The following is a 22,001-nucleotide window of genomic DNA, read 5'->3' on the forward strand; positions in this document are numbered from 1 at the left end:
GAAAAAATGTCTTCAAGGAAAGGGTTGTCAAGCACTGAAACAGGATTCCCAGGGAAGGGGTGGAGTCACCATCCCTGGAAATGTTCAAAAAACATGTGGATGTGACACCTGAGGACATGAGTTAGTGGTGAACACAGTGGTGGTGCTGGTTGATGGTTGGACTTGGTGATCTCAGAGGTCTATTCCAACGTAAATGATTCTGTGATTCCACCTGTCATTTCAGAATTGTGTAGAGCTCTCATAAATCTTGTACCACGTTCATCAGCCTCTCCAAAAATCTCACATACCCTGGCATATTGGGAATGGTCTTAAATGATTGCCAGTAGTCAGTTAAATCAAACCCTGAACATCTTGCCCACATAGTCAAAGAAGCCTGGAGAACAGCTTAGCTCTGTCTAAAACACATTTGACCTTGATGACCTCTCAGAGGACCTGCTGGACTTCTTTCCATGTTGTCTTTTCTTAATTTTTAATTTCTTTTTTTTTTCCTATTACTGAGGGTCTGGGTGATACAAAAGGGCCTCTTGGTTTTGTTCTTGCTCTGACCAGCAGCATTTGGGCAGACCCTCAGTCCTCTCCTTTCCTTGACAGTGTGGCCTCTCCTACAGGAGCACAAAGTTCAGCCATGAGACATCAAGGCCTTAAACCTCAGACTCTCATTTAGGATTGGTACCAAAGCCAATTTTATTTAACAGAAGGTTTTCTTCCAGTCGTTGTGCAGTGGCCACAGCACTCAGTTGGGACAGGCCATTCCATGGGTCCTCCAGATGGTCTTGCTTCATTTTAACCCTTTCCCCATCTGCTCTGGGACTCTTCCCAGCCAACAGCAATCCATGCTGCAGCTCCTGCACAGGGGGCACGTGCTCCCTGGAAATCAGAAAGAAAGAAATTTGCCCTTTAATGTTGAGAGGACAACTTTCTTTGACCACACTAGGAAATCTGTCCCCTGAAACACGAGAAGAAAACACAGGTTGTCATGGTGGTAAGCTCAGCTTCAACCCTCAGCTGTGAGCAGCCCCCAGACTTTGGGCTTGGCTGCTTTCATCCAGCCCAAAGCTGATGGCTCTTCTTGCAGGCCATCAGTCTCTTCCTGAGGAAATAGTACCCAAAGATGTTTCCCCTGCAAAGCTGTTGTTTGGCTGCCCAATCTTGCTCAGTGACCCACTGCTCAAGGAGGCTGGATGTCTCCAGTGATGACTGCTAATTCCCAAATGAGTTTTGGAGGGATATTTTAGTGGTGAACAAGGCAGTGCTGCATTAACAGTTGGAGTCAATGATCTTGAGGTCTTTTCAGACCTTAATGATTCTGTGATTCTAATAGTGGTTGCTTTGTGCTGTCTGAGCCCATCCTGTGACCTGGACATCAACAGGATGCAACTCCAACAGAGATCCACACAGCACCTCAACATTCTTCCCTGTGGAGCCAACAGCTAATTTTTGCTTTGAACTCACCTTTCTACAGCCAAAATCAGGAGATAAGATGTTAAAATATCTGTTTTCTGCCTTAAAACACTGTAGGGGTGGAGGCTTTGCTTTGGTTTTGCCTGGTGCTGACTCGTCCTGGCTGGAAACTTCCCTAACAAGCAGCAGTGTTTGTTTGATTAGGGAACAGCTGCCTCGTGGCTTGTCAGGATTAACAGCCACTTAGCAGACATAAATCTTGTGTTGGAAAAGGCATTTCAGTTTGGAGAATATGTCACATTTTTAAATGCCAGCAGACTTTTCGGTTACTTTGGGATAATATACAGATGCACACTGCCTCAGTTATGCAAAGGTTGTAAAAATAAGGAGACTGTGCCATTGGAGAAGCAAATTAAAAACATTTTCAAAGCTCTGGATAATGGCTCGGATTAAATCCATCTGTGCAGAGGTTTTGTTTCTGACAGCAGCTTGGGTTTGTCCCCTTCACATCCCATCAGATTTGTGGTTAAAAAATCTCTCCTTCTTCATCTTTATTTTGTTTTTGTTTTAATGTTGTCTCTGTCAGAGCACTGGCACGATGGAATCTGCCTTTTTTATCCAGGATAAGTGCACTGGGAGGTATAGCAGACACCATAAGTTATGTTGAAAAAGGTGTTCCCAGAGGTTGAGCCAAGCCATCTTCACTAGAAATTCTGTCTGGAAATGCCAATATGGGGAAAAAAAACTTATAGGAAGGGTAGGTACCTAAATTCACAGTCTGGTTCTCTGTAAATCCAGTTTTCTACAACTCCTGGAAGAGCAGAGGGATTTCAGCAAGAAGTGAGGAAGCCCTGGAATAATCCTTTAAGCATGTTCCATGTCAGAGCACTGGAGATGTATCTCTTGTTTAGAGGCTGGTGAGGAGATAAGTCATGTTTTTGGCAAGCCACTTTGTAAATCTTCATCTTAAATCTTGGATCTTTTGTTTCAGTTTACATGTGCTGGAATTAGGCAGAAGGGCTTTTGATTTATAAATTTGATTTTGGAGAGATAAATCAAATTTGATTTATAAAAAGAGTGATCTGGAGGGATGAAAAAAGCCAAGTGTTTATTTAGTTTGTTGGTTAAAGAAAGTCTGAAGGATTACAAACTTTTCTTTTTTTTTTTTTTTTAACTTGTGTACTAGTAGATGTTGATGATGGAAAAACTCACAGGATTTTCGTGCTTAAAAATAATCCTCCAAAAATAGTCTCTGGTGATTTCTTTCATGCTGAGTGGAATGACTCAGTCTGGGGGGCTTAAGGTGAGGTTTCCTTCATATGCCTTTGAGTGAAATTTCTGCAAACATTTAGGAATAAAGTCATCTTTTAATATTTCCTGTTGAGTGCTTGGGCAGCTTCTACTGGAAGCCAGTGCAGAAGTGCAAACCAGTTTTTATAGCAAGTAATGGTGTTCTTGGTATAAAATCATGAAGGTTGGAAAGGACCTTTAAGATCATCAAGTCCAGAGTGGGAAAAATGAAATCAGTGTCTCTCTGCCTTGAGATACTGAGGCAAAGTCCAAGGCAAACCCTTTTCACCCTCAGTTTGGGGATCCTTTTTGCTCTCTGTGGTTGCCCAAGTTCTGCTGAAGTGGAGCTGCAAATCCCTCACTGAGGGTGACTGAAGGAGCCTCAAAGAGCACATCAGTGATGGGGAGGAAATGCCCTCATGCCAGGGTTTGCCCTGGCAGGGCTGTGGTTTGCCTTCAGCCGAGTGGTTCCTCCATCACATCCTGCCCACCGTGCTGGAGGGAGGGCAGGCACTGTCATCAAAATACAACAAAAAATATCCAGTGTGGCCACTTTGGCCACAACAACCCCCGGCAGCGCTACAGGCTGGGGACAGAGTGGCTGGAGAGCAGCCAGGCAGGAAGGGAGCTGGGAGTGGGGATGGACAGGAAGCTGAACACGAGCCCAGGTGTGCCCAGGTGGCCAAGAAGGCCAATGGATCCTGGCCTGGCTCAGGAACAGGGTGGCCAACAGGTCCAGGGAAGCGATTCTGCCCTGGACTCAGCGCTGGGGAGGCCACCCCTGGAGTGCTGTGTCCAGTTCTGGGCCCTCAGCTCAGGAAGGACATGGAGGGGCTGGAGCAGGTCCAGGGAAGAGCAACAAGGCTGGGGAAGATAAGTCCTACGAGGAGAGGCTGAGGGAGCTGGGGCTGTTGAGCCTGGAGAAGAGGAGGCTCAGGGGAGACCTCCTCACTCTCTGCAACTCCCTGACAGGAGGGGGGAGCCAGGGGGGGTTGGTCTCTTTTCCCAGGCAACCATCAGCAAGACAAGAGGGCTCGGTCTTCAGCTGTGCCAGGGGAGGTTTAGGTTGGATATTAGAAAGAATTTCTTTGCAGAGAGGGTGCTCAGCCACTGGAATGGGCTGCCCAGGGAAGGGGTGGATTCTCCATCCCTGGAGGTTTTTAAGATGAGACTGGATGTGGCATCAGTGCCATGGGCTGGGAACCACGGCGGGGTTGGATCAAGGGTTGGACTGGATGACCTCTGAGGTCCCTTCCAACCCAGCTGATTCTATGAAATGCAAAGCTGTGGAAAGCTGAAAGGGGAGCTCTGAGGGGATGGGTTTGCTTTGGAGCAGTGGGGATAAAAACAAAAAGGCGATAAGGTGGAGCTGGGGGAGGAGAGATGCCCACGGGGTGTTTGAGTGTGAGTGGGGCTGAGGGGAGCAGGGGGCAGCAGGGAATACAGTGAATTTTGCAGGGAAGGGTGGGAAGATACATTTAGTAAGCCTTGGAGTCAAGCTAACCCAGGTCAAACCCAATCTGTCATGGAAAAATAAGGTAAAACTCTATTCTGCAAGTCCAGAGCAGGATGGGGAAGAATTAAAACCACAAAAGATACAAAGGAGTAAAGATAGGGAGCTGTTTCCATGCTAGAAGCTACTAAAAAGGCAGGGACACTTCAGCTTGAAAAAGAGATGCCCAAGGAGGGATATTAAAGAGGATTTTATGGTTTTTCTCCCCAGGGAAAGGGATTTTGTTGTTCAACTGTAAGTATTTCTGTCTTTGTAGAAGAACTAGGCAGTGCCTAGTGATATCATCAATGAGCAGGTTCAAAGTGAATTCAGAAAAGGATATATTTTTTCTGTCAGTGGACACTTAAAACTGTGCAACTCCTTGGCCCAGGAGGTTGTGAGTTTTAAAATTTTCCACGGATTCAGAAGCAAAATCGAGTTGCTTTTAATTTAAAAGATTTGTGGAATAAAAACAATGTAACTAAGGGGTTTTTTATTATTACTACACATAACTTTTAAATAGAAGATTATCCCTGATTTGGGAGATCTCTGCTTATTGGAGCTTGGGGCAGTTGTAGTAACCCAAGGCTGATGATGGGTTTTCCTCACATCCACTCTGATTAAATTCAAGCTGCTTGTCTGGATCTGAGTGAGTAGATTGTTGCAGGAAGCATTTTTTTGGGGTCTGTTTTCTTCAGCCAGGCAAAAGCTTAGTGCTCAGGAAGACTGATGCCATGATAATTGGCTGTAATGAGATAGTTGTAATGGGACCAAACTGGGCAAACCCGGGGTGAGCCCCCAGGCTGCTCCTCTGCCTGAGCTTGTCAGCGGGAGAATAAATGTCACCCCAGAGCTATTTACAGCCCTAACTCCTCCTGAGAGCTTGGAAAGTGCCTGCTGATATCAAATTGGAGTGAAAATGAGTTTCCAGTGCAACACACCAGCCTGTGATGGCACCCACTGATATCTCGCCTTGGCTTAAACCTGTGCCTTTGCCTTGCTGGTGTCTCCTGTGGGGAGTGAGAGCCATGCAGAGATACCCCAGGCAACAAATGGGTATCTTTGCATCTGAGCATGGCTTCAAAGAGCAAAATGTGTGGGAATGTCATTCAGAAGGGACCAGGAGTGACCCTATTCATTAGGGAGGACTCGGTGTGAGTTTTTAGTGGGCACGGTGGTATTGGCTCAAAGGTTGATGTTCTTGGAGGTCTTTTCCAACCTTAATGATCCTGAGATTCTAAGAAAGAGATGTGCTGGAAGAGGTTTTTTTCTGCATTGGGAGTTCACCTGGGTTCAGAGAGTGCCTGGCACCAGCCTGCTGCCATTCATTTCTTCCCTCAGCCGAACCCAGTCCCATCCCAGAGCCCTGCCAAAGCTCTGGAAGTCATGTTTATTCATGAAGGAAAGTTATTCTCTGCTGCTTCCTAGATAAGCTCTGACTGTGTATTTGCTGTAAGTGGAGATAGGGCTCAAATAAATGGGTTTTATGCTCTAGTCTGCCAGTTCTGCAAACCACTGCGTGCCTGTGCTCACGAGAATTGACCTCATTTTTGTTTATTAACCTTAAAAGGGGAGAGGAGATGAAGGCCTGAGCTCTGACTCACGTTTAGCAGAGACAGTGGAAAAGGTGACCACTGTGTGCAGCTGTGGTGAGGTTTCCTAATCCACTGCAGCCAGGACTGGGTCAGTGGTCTTCAACTGCTTCTTCTGGGTCAGAACCTCTTAGAGGAGGGCTCTGCAAAGCCCAGTGAGGCTGATGCAGCCTTTGCCTTGCATGTGGGGCATTTGGCTTGCAAAGAGGAAGGCTGAACTGCTGGATATAAAGATCTGAGCTCCTGTGTGTGGCCTCCAGCCCAGTCCTTGAGCAAGGCTTCAGGAGTCCACTTTGAGAGAGAGAGAGGTGGCCACTGGTGATTACACTAATTGCAAGGCTTACAGAGCAGGGAGGACCAGTTTGATCTGCTTATCTGAAGGAAGGTTAAAAGGCAGCTTCATTAGAGTTGTGAAGGATTCTTTCCTGCAGCCTTCCAGAAGAAAATATTTGGCTCCAGAGAGCACTTCAGCATCCACCAGGGAAGAGCAGGGGAGAGCTGAGGGTCTGGAAGTCACAGTTAAAATAATTGAAAAGGAAAAGACTCTTTGTGTGTATATATATATATATAAAATCACAAGGGTTTAAAGAGTGTACCCCAATACCCAGGGATGTGGTAAGTGCTTGGAAAAGTCACACACTTATTTTTATGCTGCTTCTCCAGCCTCACCTGTGATCCTTTCCAAAGCAAAGCACAGCCCTTGGCAGTGGGTATTCCTTGGCTTTTGGTAAGAAACAAGTGAGCAGAGCAGTTCTTTTGATGGAAATGAAGTTGAAGGGTAGGTTAATTCATGGCTCATTTGCACCTGCTGCATCAGGTAAGGATTGCTAAACACCTTTGCATCCTTCCTACAGATACCAAGTGCAAGGGAAAAGACAACATTTATAATTAATTAATGGAGAAGCACTTACCAATCACCAAACATGATTTAATTAGGCCAAACAACTTGTCATCTTTGTTACGTCCGTGAAAACCAAATGGTGCCACCAGGAAGAGAGAGATTTCCCTTTTCCAAGGCATATTGCAGCTGTTTCTGTCCTCAAATAATTTTCTTGGGTATTCATCTCTCACCCTGACATGGCTGAATGTTGCCTGCCAGCCCCCAGCTCCCAGCAGTTTGCCAGTCTGTCAGTTTGGGAGAATGAAACGTATTTTCTGGAAGGGTCTTTGATAAAGGTTGTCTGTGTCCTGGGTTGAATGGAGGGGCACAAAGTTTAACCTGATGTTGTGCTGGAATGGTTACAGTGTGAGCGGCAAGCATTGGACTGCAGATGCAAAACATCTTGCAGGTATCAATCTTTGATTGTTCCAATTCTTTAAACATGAGTTATTCATGCAGGCCCTCTTCTACTCATTGGAGAGAAGAGGACATCTCTAAAAAATTACTGAACTTTAGAAAACCAACACAAGAAAGACATAGAACTGTTAGAACAGATCCAGAGGAAACCACAAAGATGCTCCAAGGGCTCTGGAGCCCCTCTGCTCTGGAACCAGGCTGGGAGAGCTGGGAGGGTTCACCTGGAGAAAAGAAGGCTCCAAGGGAGACCTCACTGTGGCCTTCTGGGACCTTATAAAGGGTCCTTATAAAAAAGACCTTATAAAAGATAGGGAGATCTTAAAGGGACTTTATAAAAAAGATTAAAAGTGAGTTTTACATGGACAAATAGTGATAGGACAATGGTAAATGGTTTTAAATTAATAGAGGAGAGATTTGGATTAGATATTAGAAGGAAATTCTTCCCTGTGAGGGTGATGAGGCCCTGGCACAGGTTACCCAGAGAAGCTGTGGCTGCCCCACCCCTGGAAGTGTCCAAGGCCAGGTTGGACGGGGCTTGGAGCAACCTGGGCTAGTGGAAGGAGTCCCCGCCCATGGCAGGGGGTGGAATGAGATGATTTTTAAGGTCCCTTCCAACCTAAACAATTCCAGGATTCTGTGATCCTATGGTCCAACCAGAGCTCTGTTTTCCATAGGCTTCTTTAGGTTTACACTCCTGATTTTAGATGCATAAATTTAAGGATATGAATCCCACCTTTAAAACCTGGAGCATTCCAGGGAGCTGCCCAAGTACTTTCAGCACGTCTGGGGCAGCAATAAGGAAGAATGGTGGTGTAAGATCTAACAGGCTCTGTAAAGATCTATTTACAGAGGAAATAATTTTTAAAGATACACTTTATTTGTCCTGCAAGGCCGGTCTTGCATATCTTCAGTTTCTTTTAATCAAAGAAAGCTTTTGTTACAAAATTGAGCACCTAAAAGCTTTCTTCATCCATCACAGGTGGTGGTGAAAAATGTCAACACAGAAAAGAGATACAGATCACAAAAATGCTCCAACTCTATAACTCAGGATATTTAAAAAGCCATCTGATACTATCACCTTGTACTTTATTTTACATTATAACCTGTCCTGAGGTTATGGGCTCACTATAATTTATTGATGTTCAGGGAGGAAAAGATTGTAGAGCATGAAATATCCCATCCTGAAATCATCTGTTTTCCATGGGAAGAATCTTTCATATCTTAATACCTGTGGAGCTGCTGGCTGTTTGGTGGCAGATAACTATGAGGCTGTTAAAACTGAGCTTTGCACCTGATATTAGGAACCTGAAAACTGAATTCTAATGAACTCTTACAGGATGAGAAAGATACCATCACTTATTCCATTTTTCTGATAAACTCACCTCAGGACTTCATTTAAAAAGTTCCGTTTGTTCGTGAAAGAAGGGAGGAAAAAACCTGCAAAAAAAAAATCACTTTGAAATAAGCTGAGGGTTCTTTTTCAGCTTCAAAGCGTTTCTTGTGTGCTCTCTTTATTGATCTGAGACAGCACATTGCCTCGGTGTGCACAGGCTGACGATGACACCAGCCTTTTTTTGTAGCTCAAGTAGTAAAAGATGTTTTAAAGGAGGAATTTCAGAGCAGGGTATAATTACCCAGAAGTGCAGTTTGACAGTGGTTCTCACAGCTCCCTTTGCTTGCACGTGAAAGGCGTTTTCTCAGCGCCTCCTTCTCGCCTCCCTGGTTCTCCTGTTGGGCTGTTGACCTGAACAGCAGCATTTTAATCACATTTGGGGAAGTGTTGCAATCTAATGGGGCATCACAAATAACTGAGAGCAGAGATGCTGGGAAAAAAAGGAGTTCTGTTGACAACCCACCTGTGTAACCCGGGCAGCAATCTGGTGGAAACAACCCAAACACCTCCCTGTTGGAAATTTAAAGGAGGGAAAAGAAATGTTTTCAAAATTCTACCAGGAACTCTAAAATAGGCAACATATTAAGGCAAAAGCGTATCTGATTTCTTTTTATTTTTTGTTATTTAATTCAAGTCTTCCAACTCCTTTTGGTTTCAGTATTACTGATACATTATTCAGCAGTGCAGCCTGTGTGGGGTATTACTAATGCCTTTTGAGAAATAAAAGGGTGAAATCAGAACAACATTACAACTCCGTAGAAAGGACATGCCATGTTTTTCTCACAGGAAGGTTTTTATTCTATCCAGAAAAATCGTCAGAAATGCCTCATTTTTACAAAACCCCATGTTTTCTCCCTTCATTCCAAGCTTGGATAGGTCAGGATGTCTCCCACCTCGCACCACCCTTCCACAGAGAGCATCTCCTGGCCACAGCACTGTCCCTCCTCTGCCTACAGCTGTGTTTTGTGCCTTCCCCCTTTCTGAGGAGAAAAACTCCTTCTGGGGAAGGGATTTGGCTCCTGATCCCTTGATTGTCATCCATGTCCCCTTCCTGCTGTTCCCAGCCCCTGCCCAATCATCCCATTGCAAGGGGAAGAAAAAACTAATGACAGAAGTTTGTGGGAAGCAGAGAAGGAAGGGGGGGATCGTGTCTCACATTTCAGATCAGGTGTTTTAATGCAACAGGGAGAGATAAGGGCAAGGAAGAGAGAGACTTGATTAGGCATTTCTTCCTTTTTAATCTGTTCTCTACCAACTCTGATTTGCCTGCTTCTTACACCAAATTGCTGTTCTTTCTATGCTGATTTCTGGAAAATTACAGACGCCACCAGTTCTGAATTTCAGGGACTGGGGTAGCTGAGAGCTGCATGTTTAAATGAAATGTTTCAGTGCCTTTCATTCCAAAAGGTGCCTGCACTGAGGTGATGGGCTCCACACACCTACTCCAGTCCCTCTGCTCCATCCAGCAGACACAACTCATATGTGTCCTACCACCTGCTTTTCTCTTCTCCCCAGGTTGCAGGAGGCAGTGGGACAACATCACGTGCTGGCCTGAGGCAGAGGTGGGGGAAGTCGTGGTACGGCCCTGCCCGAAGTACTTCAGATTCCTCACCTCTTTTCTTGGTAAGCAAATCCCCAAAACCTGTTTATGGCTTCACTGCCAGTGGGGTTTCACAGCACAGCGCAGGGGGAAGCCCCATGGTATAATCAGAGGGAGAAACAAACTCTTTCCACAGGGTGAAGGAGGTTTCCAAGCCCTACATGATGCCCAAACCATCCTCCCCGTCCTTGCAGCACCACCTACTCTGGATCACAGGGATGCAAAAATAGCTCCTGGTGAAATCCAGTAATATGGATGTTGTGCAGTGAGAACTGAATAAACCTGTGTGACAGTATGTTTGTTGTACAAAATGAGCAGTTTAGCACCATCATTAATTAAGTCTCTGACAGAAAACAAACAAGCTGAAACTGCACGGAATAAAGGATTATTTTTTTTTTTTCTGCTGAAATGACAAATTTGGCCACAGGCCAAGAAATTTAACCTGACAAATAACAGGCAGGGAAGGTTAATGGAGAAAGTCTGTTAACTCACTGGGGTGTTTGGGAAGGTTTGGTTTAAAATTCAGGTCTCAGGGGGCTGTGCAGCAACAGGACTGTTTGTCTCCTGGTGGTTTATGGTCACTTTTTACTCTTTTTGTTATGGAATCCCTGCAGGCCTCCACAGAAAATTGAGCTCTTTTGCACTGGAGATTATGGATGGAGCTGATAAGTCTCCACTTTTAGAGCCTTGCAGTCTGAACACACATGAAGGACATGGATGGCAGCAAGGATACAATATCATCCCTGTTTAACAGGCTAGAGCATTGCACTCATTAACCAGCTGATTACATGCCTTGCCCAAGGCCACACCAAAATTCTTTGTAGACTCAGAAGGGAAATTCAAAATCCCCAGAGTCCTATCCTAGTGCTGACCTCCCTGTTCCCAAAATTCCCTCCTAGTTCATCACTCCTGTGTCAACACCCAGGGAAAACAGGCAGAAGCTGCTGTAATATCACATCTTGCAGGACAAGACCCCTGTGCACTGGTTCAGCCGTGTGGAATAATTGCCTGCTGTTCCCAAGCACAGCATTCACTCCCTGGGTTTTAGAGGCCCAGCAGAGTTACTTAATCAGGGGAAAAAATCTCTCCAAGAAGTTTTCCTAATGCATCATCCCACCAGGGCAGAGCAGTGAGGAAAATATTGTATATATTTGGTCATATATATATAGGGCAAGCATTGGAATGGGCTGCCCAGGGAAGTGGTGGATTCACTGTCCATGGAGGTGTTCAAAAATATAGAGGTGGCGTTTAGGGACATGGTTTAGTGCTGGACCTGACAGTGTTGCATTAGTGGTTGGACTTGATGATCTTAGAGGTCTTTTCTAACCTTAATGATCCTATGATTCATATCAAACACAGACAGCAGAAAGGGCAATGCCTGCTATCAGGCACGAGCCACACAGCCTCTTATATACATACCTATATATATATATATATATATATATATATATATATATATATATACATAAATCATTGTGGCTGTGTTGAACTTAAGCTAAGGAAAGTGGGATGCCTTTAATTCTGTGGGAGGATGTGTGTAGGTACCTGAACAGCTCTTTAGGTATCATGTGCTGTGCTGATGAATTTTGTGTTGAGTGGAGTAGAAATGCAGGTACTGAGCTCACAGATGGGCACCTCCACTAGAAACACTGAGGGCTCCATTCAGATTCCTAACCATGAGCATCTGGTACTATTTGAGATGCACTGGAGGATCCAGAAAGATTCCTCAGCTGGTGCTGAGATTACCTGTATTTAGGAAACCAGTTTCCAACCTGGAATGGCATTTGTATCCACTGATTTTGGAGTTTTCCATAAGTAAACCTATCTCTGAGCTGGTTTTACAGTCAGAGGTGAGAAGAGGACTTCTGAGAGGTGCAGTTCAGATGGTTTTTAGACTGACTTCAGGATGAGTTGGATAACATCAATAAACCACATATTTCTCTCCATTTACAACGTAACGATTGTGGAGTGGCTCTGGCAGATGGGAACATCTTCCAATCCGGGTGAATCCCAGCTCTGCAGAGCAAAAGTGCTCCATCTCCTCCTGTAAACAGAGCAACTGATGCCCTTCCCAAAGCAGAAAGAGCAGCTTTGATTTTCTCCGAGCCATCCACTTTGTACAGCCACACACAAAAGCGGGAAGCAGGGATGGTCTGACATAAAGGCAGGGGAAGATTGCCTCTCGTTTTATGGGATTCGTTGCAAAATTAATGCCATCAAAGTTTGTGGGGCAGTTCTTCCTTTGTAGCAGTCAGTACCACTGAGTAGCTTTCAAGGAACTCAATCATCTGGTTAATGTTTGTGTCGTCCTCTTTGATCCCTTCGCAGGAACATGAAAGCTTCTATCAAGCTGTGAGCAAGAGAAAACCTTATTGTGTATTTATAACAGGAAAAGGGTGAAATACTGGGAAGCAAAGAGTTAATGTCATTTTCCTGCCTAGCAGAAAATATGCTCTTCAAATGACTAATATCCCATCTCATGGAAAATAAAGGATAAAATATCTCGTGGCATTTAGGAGCCTTAAAATGCCTGCCGTAGTCCTGATGTCATTTGACATTGAATTTTTATGGCATTCACGGCTTCAGAAAATTCTCATTATTTCATGGCATTCGTCACTACCATGTGAAGGAGACGGATGAGAATATTTTGGGCACCTTCTGTTAATAAAGTGCATTACTTGCTGTCCCTTGACCAGAGCATTCCAGCTTTCTTTTAACACATGGAAGATGACATTTGTAATAGGGATTTATTTCTCACGGTTTCTCCAGAAGCAGATTGTCCATCATGCACACGTGGAACAGCATAAATTAGAACTGCCAGTTTTTAAGCTTCAATTGTAAGATTAATTGACTTAAAGAGGTGGGGGTGGGCATAACCAATCTCTGGAATCCCACTCACTGAGGTGAGATCCTTCTGAGTTTTGGGCTTGCCAAACTCCTTTTTTTCCTCTAGGGCTCTAAATTTATTTCCACTCTCCTTTCCTGTCCCTCATGAACACTTTTTGTTCTATATTGCTTTTGAAACTGGAGCAAAAATTGAATAAAACGAGGAAAGGGATGAGCAGATAGCAACAGATGATGAGAACACATCTCACCACTACTGTAAAAAACTCAAAAATGAGCCAGACCCACTGTTTATTTGCTGCAATGCTCATTTAAAAGGAAACAGGCAGTTAAGGACATTTGTTATGGGGGTTTGTTCACTGAGAGCCCTCGACATACTCAGGTGCTCTGCTGTCCAAATGTGCCTTCATATAAAAAAGCAGAATTACCTGGAGAAAAGGAGGCTCAGGGGAGGCCTAATCAGTCTCTGCAGCTCCCTCAAAGGAGGCTGTAGCCAGGTGGGGGTTGGCCTCTTCTCACGAGTAACAGGCGACAGGACAAGAGGAAGCGACCTCAAGTTGCACCAGGGGAGGTTTAGATTGGATACTGGGGAAAATTTCTTCACTGAAAGGGTGGTCAGACGTTGGACCAGACCTCCCAGGGGAGTGGTGGCCTCACCATCCCTGGAAGTGTTCAAAAACCATGTAGATGTGGTGCCTGGGGACATGGTTTGCTGGTGGGGTTGGCAGCGCTGGGTTAATGGTTGGACTCGATGGCCTTAAAGATCTTTTTCCAGCCTAAAGAATTCTATGATTCTTTTATTCCATGATGTATTTGCAATTGAGGTGCCCCAATGCTTGTGCCCCACTCCTCTGAAGGGCTGGTGTTGAGAAGGCTTTTTGATCAGCAGCTGAACCTCTCCACCACCCTCCAGAGCACCCCAAGGATACCCCTGCACACCACGGAGAGTCCTGAGGTTCAAAACCCACTGTTACCCAGGGCTTGTGGAGTTGTTGTACCTCCCCCTACCCAGAAATGTGCATCTTTTTTTCTTGTGAATGTTTCCTGGATTACTGTGATTGCAGTGTCAAAAGATCTAATGGGAAATTTGTCCTAAAGTTTGACAGCTCTGCTTTTAGGATGAGAAAACAAACAGTTTACGAAAGGTGCCTAATTAAGGGGAACATGTGACGTTAGAAAGGGAGGAATTACCTGTATTAATTAAGGATCAAGGTTTTCACAATGAGAAAGTGCAGGAATGGGAGAGGGAGATAAGGAAAAAAGGGAGTATTGCCCCAAAAACGGGGTGCAGGATATTTCAGGGCACTGGAAGTGTGGCTTCAGTGACTGCAGGCCAAGTGATCTGGAAAACAGCAAATGAAGAAAATGAAGGCTGTGCCTGTTGTGTGATGTGCTCACACCATGCCATGGGTCCTGCTATGCCATTAAATCATGAAATATGAAATAACGTAAAACACTAAGCAGGAATTTTATTGAAAGAATGACCTTGTTAGATCGTGGCTGGGGCAGAGAAAGCAGGTTTGGAAAATATCTTGTCATGATTACCCCACAAGTTTTTCCCAGATCTAACCACTTCAGCATCTAGTTTAATGCAAGCTGTAGCTGTCTGCAAGTCTCAAGTGCTTCCCAAGAACAGTGGGACGGATCAATAACAAAACTGGAACTATTGATGTGCCAGTGGGCTCAGCAGCACCTCCAGGAGAGTAAATGATAAGAAGTGCTGTTGCTTTAATAGCTTCTGCTTGAAAAAATCAGTTTGTGACCATGGAATATGATGAGGGAGAAGCAGGACGTTGCTAATCAGAGCAGACCTTCCCCTCTGCTTTAGAGGCTGTTACAGAAAAGGGCAAGGGGAGCAGGAGGGGGTAAAAGCAAACACTCCTGAGCAATGATTGACCTTATATCTCTTTGTATGAATTCAGGCTCCCATTAAAAGCCAGTAAGAGGTTTTCTTCCACAAAGATGAAAGAGCTAAAACAGCACCTCTAACACAAACTTTCAGACGTGTCTCTGAGTCTGAAGTGTGTGTTTGAAACAGATGAGAGGCAAAAAAGAAATTAAGAGGAAAACCTTAAGAGCCAGACATAGACAATAGCCCTCTGCATTTATTCAGTCCAGTGTTTAACTCCTACCCAGATCAAACACCTTTGATAAAGAAAATGTTCTGGTTTTATCTTTGTTCCACTAACTCCTCCCTTCTCTCCTTCTATGTCATGAATAAACCACGTCATTCTTCCACCAGGCCCTTTACTGGTTGGTACAACCCAATCTGCAAAGTCATTTTGGTTCGTGCCCCTTCCACATCATTCCCAAAGGTATTTATAAACCAGGGAATTGAATAAGAAGTTCTGCATGTGTTTGTTCCTGTTCCAGAAATTCTATCCCAGTTAGTAACTGGTGTGTGCAGTGTTTTGGTGTAGAACAGCATCTCTCCATTTTCCCCAAGGAACAGTGATTGGAAGAAATATTCACTGTGGAACAAAGTTAGATCCTTTGGAGAGGGATGTGAGGATCCTGGAGGCAGAGGAAGAACCCTCTGGGCTGTTTGAGTGGGCAGTGGAGGGAAGAAGGTCAAGGCCAGGAGGCCCCATGGAAGGTGCAGCTGAGCAGGTCCGTCAGGTGGGAGATTCATGTCCAAAGGAGAACAGGGCCACTGTCATTGGAATAATGCATGAAAAAGGGTAGGGACAGACACTAAACAAAACTAGATTAATGCTTATCCATCTGTAAAAATGTGGATTTAAAGGGTCTGAGTCTGAGGTAAATACAGTCGTGGATGTTGTGGAGAAAGTAGATAGGGAATGATTGTTTTATGGTCTAATGGAGAAGGGGTACTGAACAAAATTGTCCACAAGAAGGGCAAAAATAAGCATATGGAGGATGTTTTCACACAACATATAAAGAAAGTGCAGGACCGAGAGACCTGCAAGGTACAGGTGAAAGCCACAAGTATAAAGAGATATCAAAATTATTAGAAACAGGTAAGAAAAAGTCAGAGTACAGGAATAAGATAAAGGCAGTGGTGAGGTGTGTGGGACAGCAGCTCATCTGCAACCTCCATTGGAGAGAGATGAGGAGATATTCCCACTCTCACAGGGATATGCAAGACACAAAGCCATAAAGCCATTTAGCTGCTTATCCTGCTCTGTTTCCTAGGAAGATTCAACAGTTCTTCATCCAGTTTTGGGGGAAAAAAAAATTAAGAAAAGAGAAGAGAGTTCTCCTTGTCTCCTGATGGGTGTCACTGTTGTCAATTCATTGCTATTTGTCATTCCAAGCAAAAAAAAAGATAAGAGTGGTGTGGGATAAGAAGAAAAGAAGAGAATTCTTCTTTTCTCAGAGAACATTTAAAACAATTAGTAAAAGCTGAATATCCAAAAACTGAATTAAAAACAGGAGTGCTTAGACATTTCCTTCATGAGTTTACAGCTGTTGGCTTTTTGTTTTGGCTTGGGTTTTTTTGTTTGTTTTTTGGGGGGGGTTTTGGGGGTTTTTTTGGTTGGTTGGTTGGTTTTTACTGGTTTTTTTCAAATGCTAAAAGAAAACATGAGGGGTTCTAAGCAAAACTTGTCTCAAAATTTAGAATCAGAGAACCATCATCGAATAGTTTGGATTGGAAGGGATTTTAGACATCATCTACTTCCAGCTGCTATGGGTGGGGAATCTTCCAGTTTGTTGTTATATAGGAGGAATTTCCTTCCATCTGTCTTTACTACCCAGGGCAGAGGGTTCCTGAACCCCCCTGCAACGGATAAAAAGCTGCTTAGGATGGGTTTGAACCACGTGCCAGGTTTGGTACAACCACACAAGCTGATCACTCACATGGAAACATTCAGATAATTGCTTCCAACCATCAATTCCCTTCCTGGAATAGACATGCCAGCAAACCATGCAGATTAGGAAATTAGAAAGGGTGAACTCCTGAGAAGTGTTTACTTAAACCTGGAGCAGCTGCTGGGCCAGATGGCAAAGTCCTGCCCTACAGCAGATGTGGTACTGGAAAGGTGCAGAAGTGTGTGCAGGAAGTGCAATCTCTGCTCCTGCTTCATGTCCAAGGTCATTCACCTCCAGGGCACACTGCAAGCAGGTTTTCCAGAAATACAGGCCAAGAGCTCATCCCAAACCAAGTGGCAGTCACAACTTCCTCATGAGGGGAAGGGGGACAGGCCCTGAGCTCTGCTCTGCGAGGACCAGTGACAGGACTCGAGGGAATGGCCTGAAGTTGTGTCGGGGGAGGTTTAGGTTGGATATTAGGAAATGTTCCTCCACCCAGAAGGTGGTTGGTTGGGCACTGACCAGGCTCCCCAGGGCAGTGGGCACAGCACCAAGGCTGCCAGAGCTCAAGGAGTGTTTGGACAAGGCTCTCAGACACGTGGTGGGATTGTAGGGGTGTGCTGTGCAGGGCCAGGAGTTGGACTTTGATGATTCCTGTGGGCCCCTTCCAACTCAGGGTATTCTGTGAATCTGATGTAGTGCCTGAGGAAGAGCTGTGTTTTATTATACACACATATAGGGCAGGGGGTTGGCGCTGGATGATCTTACAATCCCTTCCAACCCAACCCATTTTATGATTGTTTGTTTAATATCATAGAATCATGGAATGGTTTGAGTTGGGAGGGACCTTTAAATGTCATCTAATCCAACATCCTCACAACAAGCAGAGACATCTTCAACTAGATCAGGTTATTCAGAGTCACATCCAACCTGATGACCTTGAATGTTTTCAGGGATTGGGCATCCACAGCTTCTCTGGGCAGCCCGTGCCAGTGTTTTACTGTGCTCACTGTGACAAAAACTAAACCATACAGCAGTTTACACTGACTTAGGTGGTCCATCCTCCCTGGGTAGTGTTTAGGGTGCTGCAGAGTGGCTGGTGTTGAACTTGAGAGACATCTTGCCCTTCTCTCTGGGGCTCAGCCTGAAGCCACTCAAATGTTTGCAGTGCTGTGGTCAGTACATGTGCAAAGAGCAGAGCTCATGGTTTGGGATGGACCAAGAAATGTGGGAAGTTAATTCAACAGTTGTGGCCTGTGATCCTTCTCATGAGCCTTTAAGGCCCTGCTGCAGTAAAACCTCCTGAAAACTGGTTATTCAGGCCTGTGGCTTCACCCCTTGCCTTTCAATAGTGTTTTGTGTATTAGCTGTCATTAACACCCATATAAATGAGCCAAAGGTCATCTTGCTTCTTATTTACACTTTAATTCCCTTCAGTGGCTTTTATGCCACAGCGTATTTTTGGAATCTGCTTAGTTTCCCATCCTGGTTCTCCTCACTATGGTCTCTTCAGCTTGTATAAGGATTACTAACTAACTTTTTGTTCCCCTTTCCTTTCTGCACGGTTACTTTGCTCCTTTTGTTCATCCATCCCCTCCCACCTGGCAGGGAGCCTTATGGAAAGGTCATCACCTTATTCCCTTTCCAAACTCATCTTTAAACTCCTTTGTCCTCGTACCTGCAAAGAGAAATGACAGCAGTGAAAGAGCTGAGGTGCTGAGGTCCCTCCAGTGGTGCTCAGGACTCACACAAATCCACTTATTGCACTTTAGCAATCACTGTGCCTCTGCTGAGCCTGGATATCTCCCACCTTCCATAAAGAAGTGATTTCACTTCATTTACACTGCAATTAAACCAATCAAGGCCAGTTGCCTTCCCTCCTCTTTGCATTTTCTAGCCATGGCTAAACTAAAACACATCTCCATTTCCATAATGAAACACTTTTTTGCTCTGAGGGTGACCAAGCACAGGAACAAGTTACCCAGAGATGTGGTGCAGTCTCCATCCTTGAAGGACTCCAAGAATATCCAAAAGGCATCTGGTCACGCTTCCATTCAACCAGTTTTAGGTGACCCTGCTTGAGCAGGGGGTTTGGACCAGGTGACCTCTGAAGGACTCTTCCAAACTGTGATTGTGGGAAAGCAGGAAACTGAGTTCTTGTAAGACATTACAAGACATTATTATTGTTACCATAAATGAGTCTCAGTTGTGGCTTTTTCAAGTGAAACTTTTCGGTTTTTATTTTTTAAATGGAAAACCTCATCTTGTTGCTTTTAGGAGCAGATGCACCAGTCTGACAGTTGGTAACATTTCTGATGAAAATGAAATACAAACCCCACAAAAAGCAGATTGTTTCATGGCTGTTAACTAATACCACCAGAGTGAGGGGACTCTGTTCACCCCAGGGATTTGAACCTTCTTTTTCCACAACCTACAGAAGAGTCTGGAGCACAAACCTACTGGCAGTGGGATGCTTTCCATCCTCAGTGAGTCTTCTCCACTCTGCATTGCTAATTACATATAACTGAGTTATAAACTCCAGTCTCCTTTCTCACTAATTCTTCAGGAATACAGTTTAAAAAGTTTTAGCTCCGGTCTGAGAGGAAATGAGAATTTTTGGGAAATCTGGTGAACTTCCAAAGGCTGGAGATACTCTTTTCAAGCCTGGAAGCACTGTCTGTTCTGATGCTGCCACTTGGGTTTTCAGTGTACTTCGTTGGTGCATCATTCTAGGGAAAACTTGTGCTACAAAAATAGTGAGAAACAGTTCTGTAAAATGGCACATACAGCTTCTGGTGCTTTGAAAAATTTGCCTTTCCATTGACAGATGATCAGACTTTGTTATCAAAGTCTAGTGGATAAACTGAGAGCAACAGGAGACCACAAGAACTGGCTGGATTTTCACTGGGGATCTGTGAAACATAAAAATCTCAGTTTAATACTTGTCTGAAGTTCACTGTCTGTAAACCTCAGAGCAAGAACTAATCTTCTGAGACACTCTTCCAAATTTTATGGGTTTTTTCAATATAGAAATTAACCTGGTAAACAGTAGTAATTAGAAATGCTGTTTGGTCTGAGGGGAGACATCAGCCACCACTTGAGCCAAAACTGCTGTGAGGTAAAATCTTTAGTTTTTTTAACCTTGTACTTTTTACGCCTCTCAGACATCAGTGAACAAAGATTTCTTGTATCCCGCCATGTGGGTGAAGTTGCACATCTAAAAGTGACATGAGCAGCAAAGGGTGGTAGAAAAACTTCTGTGGGAAGTGAGCTTCTCTAAAATCAAAGTAATTGTTACTATTTTTTAATCCCAGTGCTGCTGTGTCATTGTGCTTCCCTCTACCTGAGTTTCCCACATCTGCTAAAGTATTAAGACAACTTGAGAGCAGCAAGAATTCTAAAATAATCAAACAATTGTGAGGAAGTGCAGTCAAAAAGAAGAAACATGAGAAAATTAAGCTGAAAGAAGCACCCCTTAGTTCACTGAGGATAAGAAACAAGGAATCACAAAACCACAGTGAAATCTAAAATCGTGCCCAAACAGAAAGGAGGAGTTTTGAGCAGGAAACAGGAAGCAACGAAGTTCAGATAATGGGATCCATTGTAATGAAGAAGAAATAACAGAAATTACATAACACCTCAAAAAAAAAAAGGTACTGAACAGTCATGTTCTTGATTTTGTTTGCCCAAGATCTCTTACGATCCCAGTGTGAAGCCTGGTCAAAGGAACTGCAAACAGTGACAGTGCAGGAAAAGCCTGAGGAGCAGCACCAAGGTGTGCTGGAGTTGCTTCTTCTGGGACAGCTGTGAAAATGAACCTTCAAGAGTTTTCATGGAGTTCAGATCTGCTGTAAAGGCAAATTACAGGGATGAGTTTAGTGTCAAAATCCATCTGTCACGAGGGTTCAACAAGTGACTGAAGCCAGGGGTCAGGCTGCTGCTGATTTCAGAGCAAAACGAGTCCCTGGCTGGGAAGATGTTCAGATGACTCAATTGTCAGAAATTTCTGCAGGTGAAACTCGAATATTTTCATGACTCACAGCTGCAGAATTGATTTGCTCCTGTTTGCAGAGGTTTTCTCACTCTTGTGTGCAAAGAACCCCATTGTTGGAAACGTTTGCGAAGCTCTTGAGTTTCACTGCTGCCATTTTTCATCTAAGAAGCCAGTTTTGACTGCTGTTTGTTCATCCTGGTTTATTGTACCAGCGTTCCAGTCAGGGGTGACACTTTTGTGTGATGAATGGCACCAAAGGAATGCCACAATGACGGGATTCCTGAGAGGTGGGCAGGGTAGGGACGGGTGGTCAGAGAAGATGTTGGGGGAATTTGCAGTGTATTGTCAAATGTGTTTCTGCTTTCTTATTTTTGTATGGCCAACATGTATCTTGGCCTTTTAGGCTACAAACCTCTCAGGGTAAAGCTTATCCTGATTGCTGCTCCCTCCTCCTTTTGCTGGATTAAGCCAATTTGGGTTTGAGGTGCAGCTGGGACAGAGAGCAGAGGTGTTTTCCAAAGTGAGAGGTGCTTTGTTCTTACAATCCTGGATGGATCAGGAAGCCCAGAGTACCAAAGAGCCACGTGAACTTCAGTTTTGCCAGTTTTGGCTGAAGGAGTGAGATGTCCTTGTGTTAATTAAGGCTCTTTTTAGCTGGTTGGAGGCCCCAGGCAGTCAGGAAATCTTCCTGTCCTTGAGTACACACATTAAAACAGGCAATACAGGTTGTCAGGATGTGTTTTCTCTCCCTTCACAGCCAAATTTTGAAGTGTTTGGTCCTCAGACAAAGAGTGCAGTAGAATTCCCAGGAATCACATTTGACCAGGCAAGGTTTGGGTTTGAAGGACCACATTTAGTTCCCAGGCCCCCAACCTTACCTGCACCATGTGAAGTGAGCACTTCATCTGTCCCTGTCTCAGCTTCTCACAAATAACTCACTGATCTGTTTGGATAAATTTTTTCCACAAAAGAAGGAAGGAACAAGAAGGAACAAGGCAATGTGACAACAACCCTCTCAAACAATAGTGGTGCAGTGCCAACAACCAAAGGTCTGGGTGCAACTGGCATTATGTACCATTAGAAGAGAAATTTTGTGGGCAACTCAGTATTAAAAGGTACTTTGTTTTTCAGGTCTGCACTTTACTACCCAGTGGGTCCCTCCAGTTTATATGTTCTGTGTAATATGAAAACTTAATAACAGAGAATAAGCATGAGAGTTTTACTCTTAAGCGTTACAAGAACTGTGCTCTGGCATTTGTATCATGACAGGCAGACATTTGTTTGGTGGAAGGGTGAAAGTTTGTTTTTAAATTGTGGTTTTCTC

The 22,001-nt window shown here is 44.3% G+C and overlaps 1 protein-coding gene across 3 annotated transcripts in view; it reads left to right on the top strand.

Moving 5' to 3' along the window:
* VIPR1 (vasoactive intestinal peptide receptor 1) overlaps positions 1-22,001 on the top strand; it is a 108,529-nt gene that overhangs the window by 43,652 nt on the left and 42,876 nt on the right. For all 3 annotated transcript variants that reach the window (XM_017830051.1, XM_017830053.1, XM_017830052.1), the window contains one exon: positions 9,981-10,088. In XM_017830051.1, the coding sequence (XP_017685540.1) occupies positions 9,981-10,088 (108 nt within the window). The remainder of the gene's footprint in view (positions 1-9,980; positions 10,089-22,001) is intronic.

The sequence above is a fragment of the Lepidothrix coronata genome, unplaced genomic scaffold, assembly GCF_001604755.1.
Source record: "Lepidothrix coronata isolate B3197 unplaced genomic scaffold, Lepidothrix_coronata-1.0 Scaffold173, whole genome shotgun sequence".
In the NCBI taxonomy this organism is placed as follows: domain Eukaryota; kingdom Metazoa; phylum Chordata; class Aves; order Passeriformes; family Pipridae; genus Lepidothrix; species Lepidothrix coronata.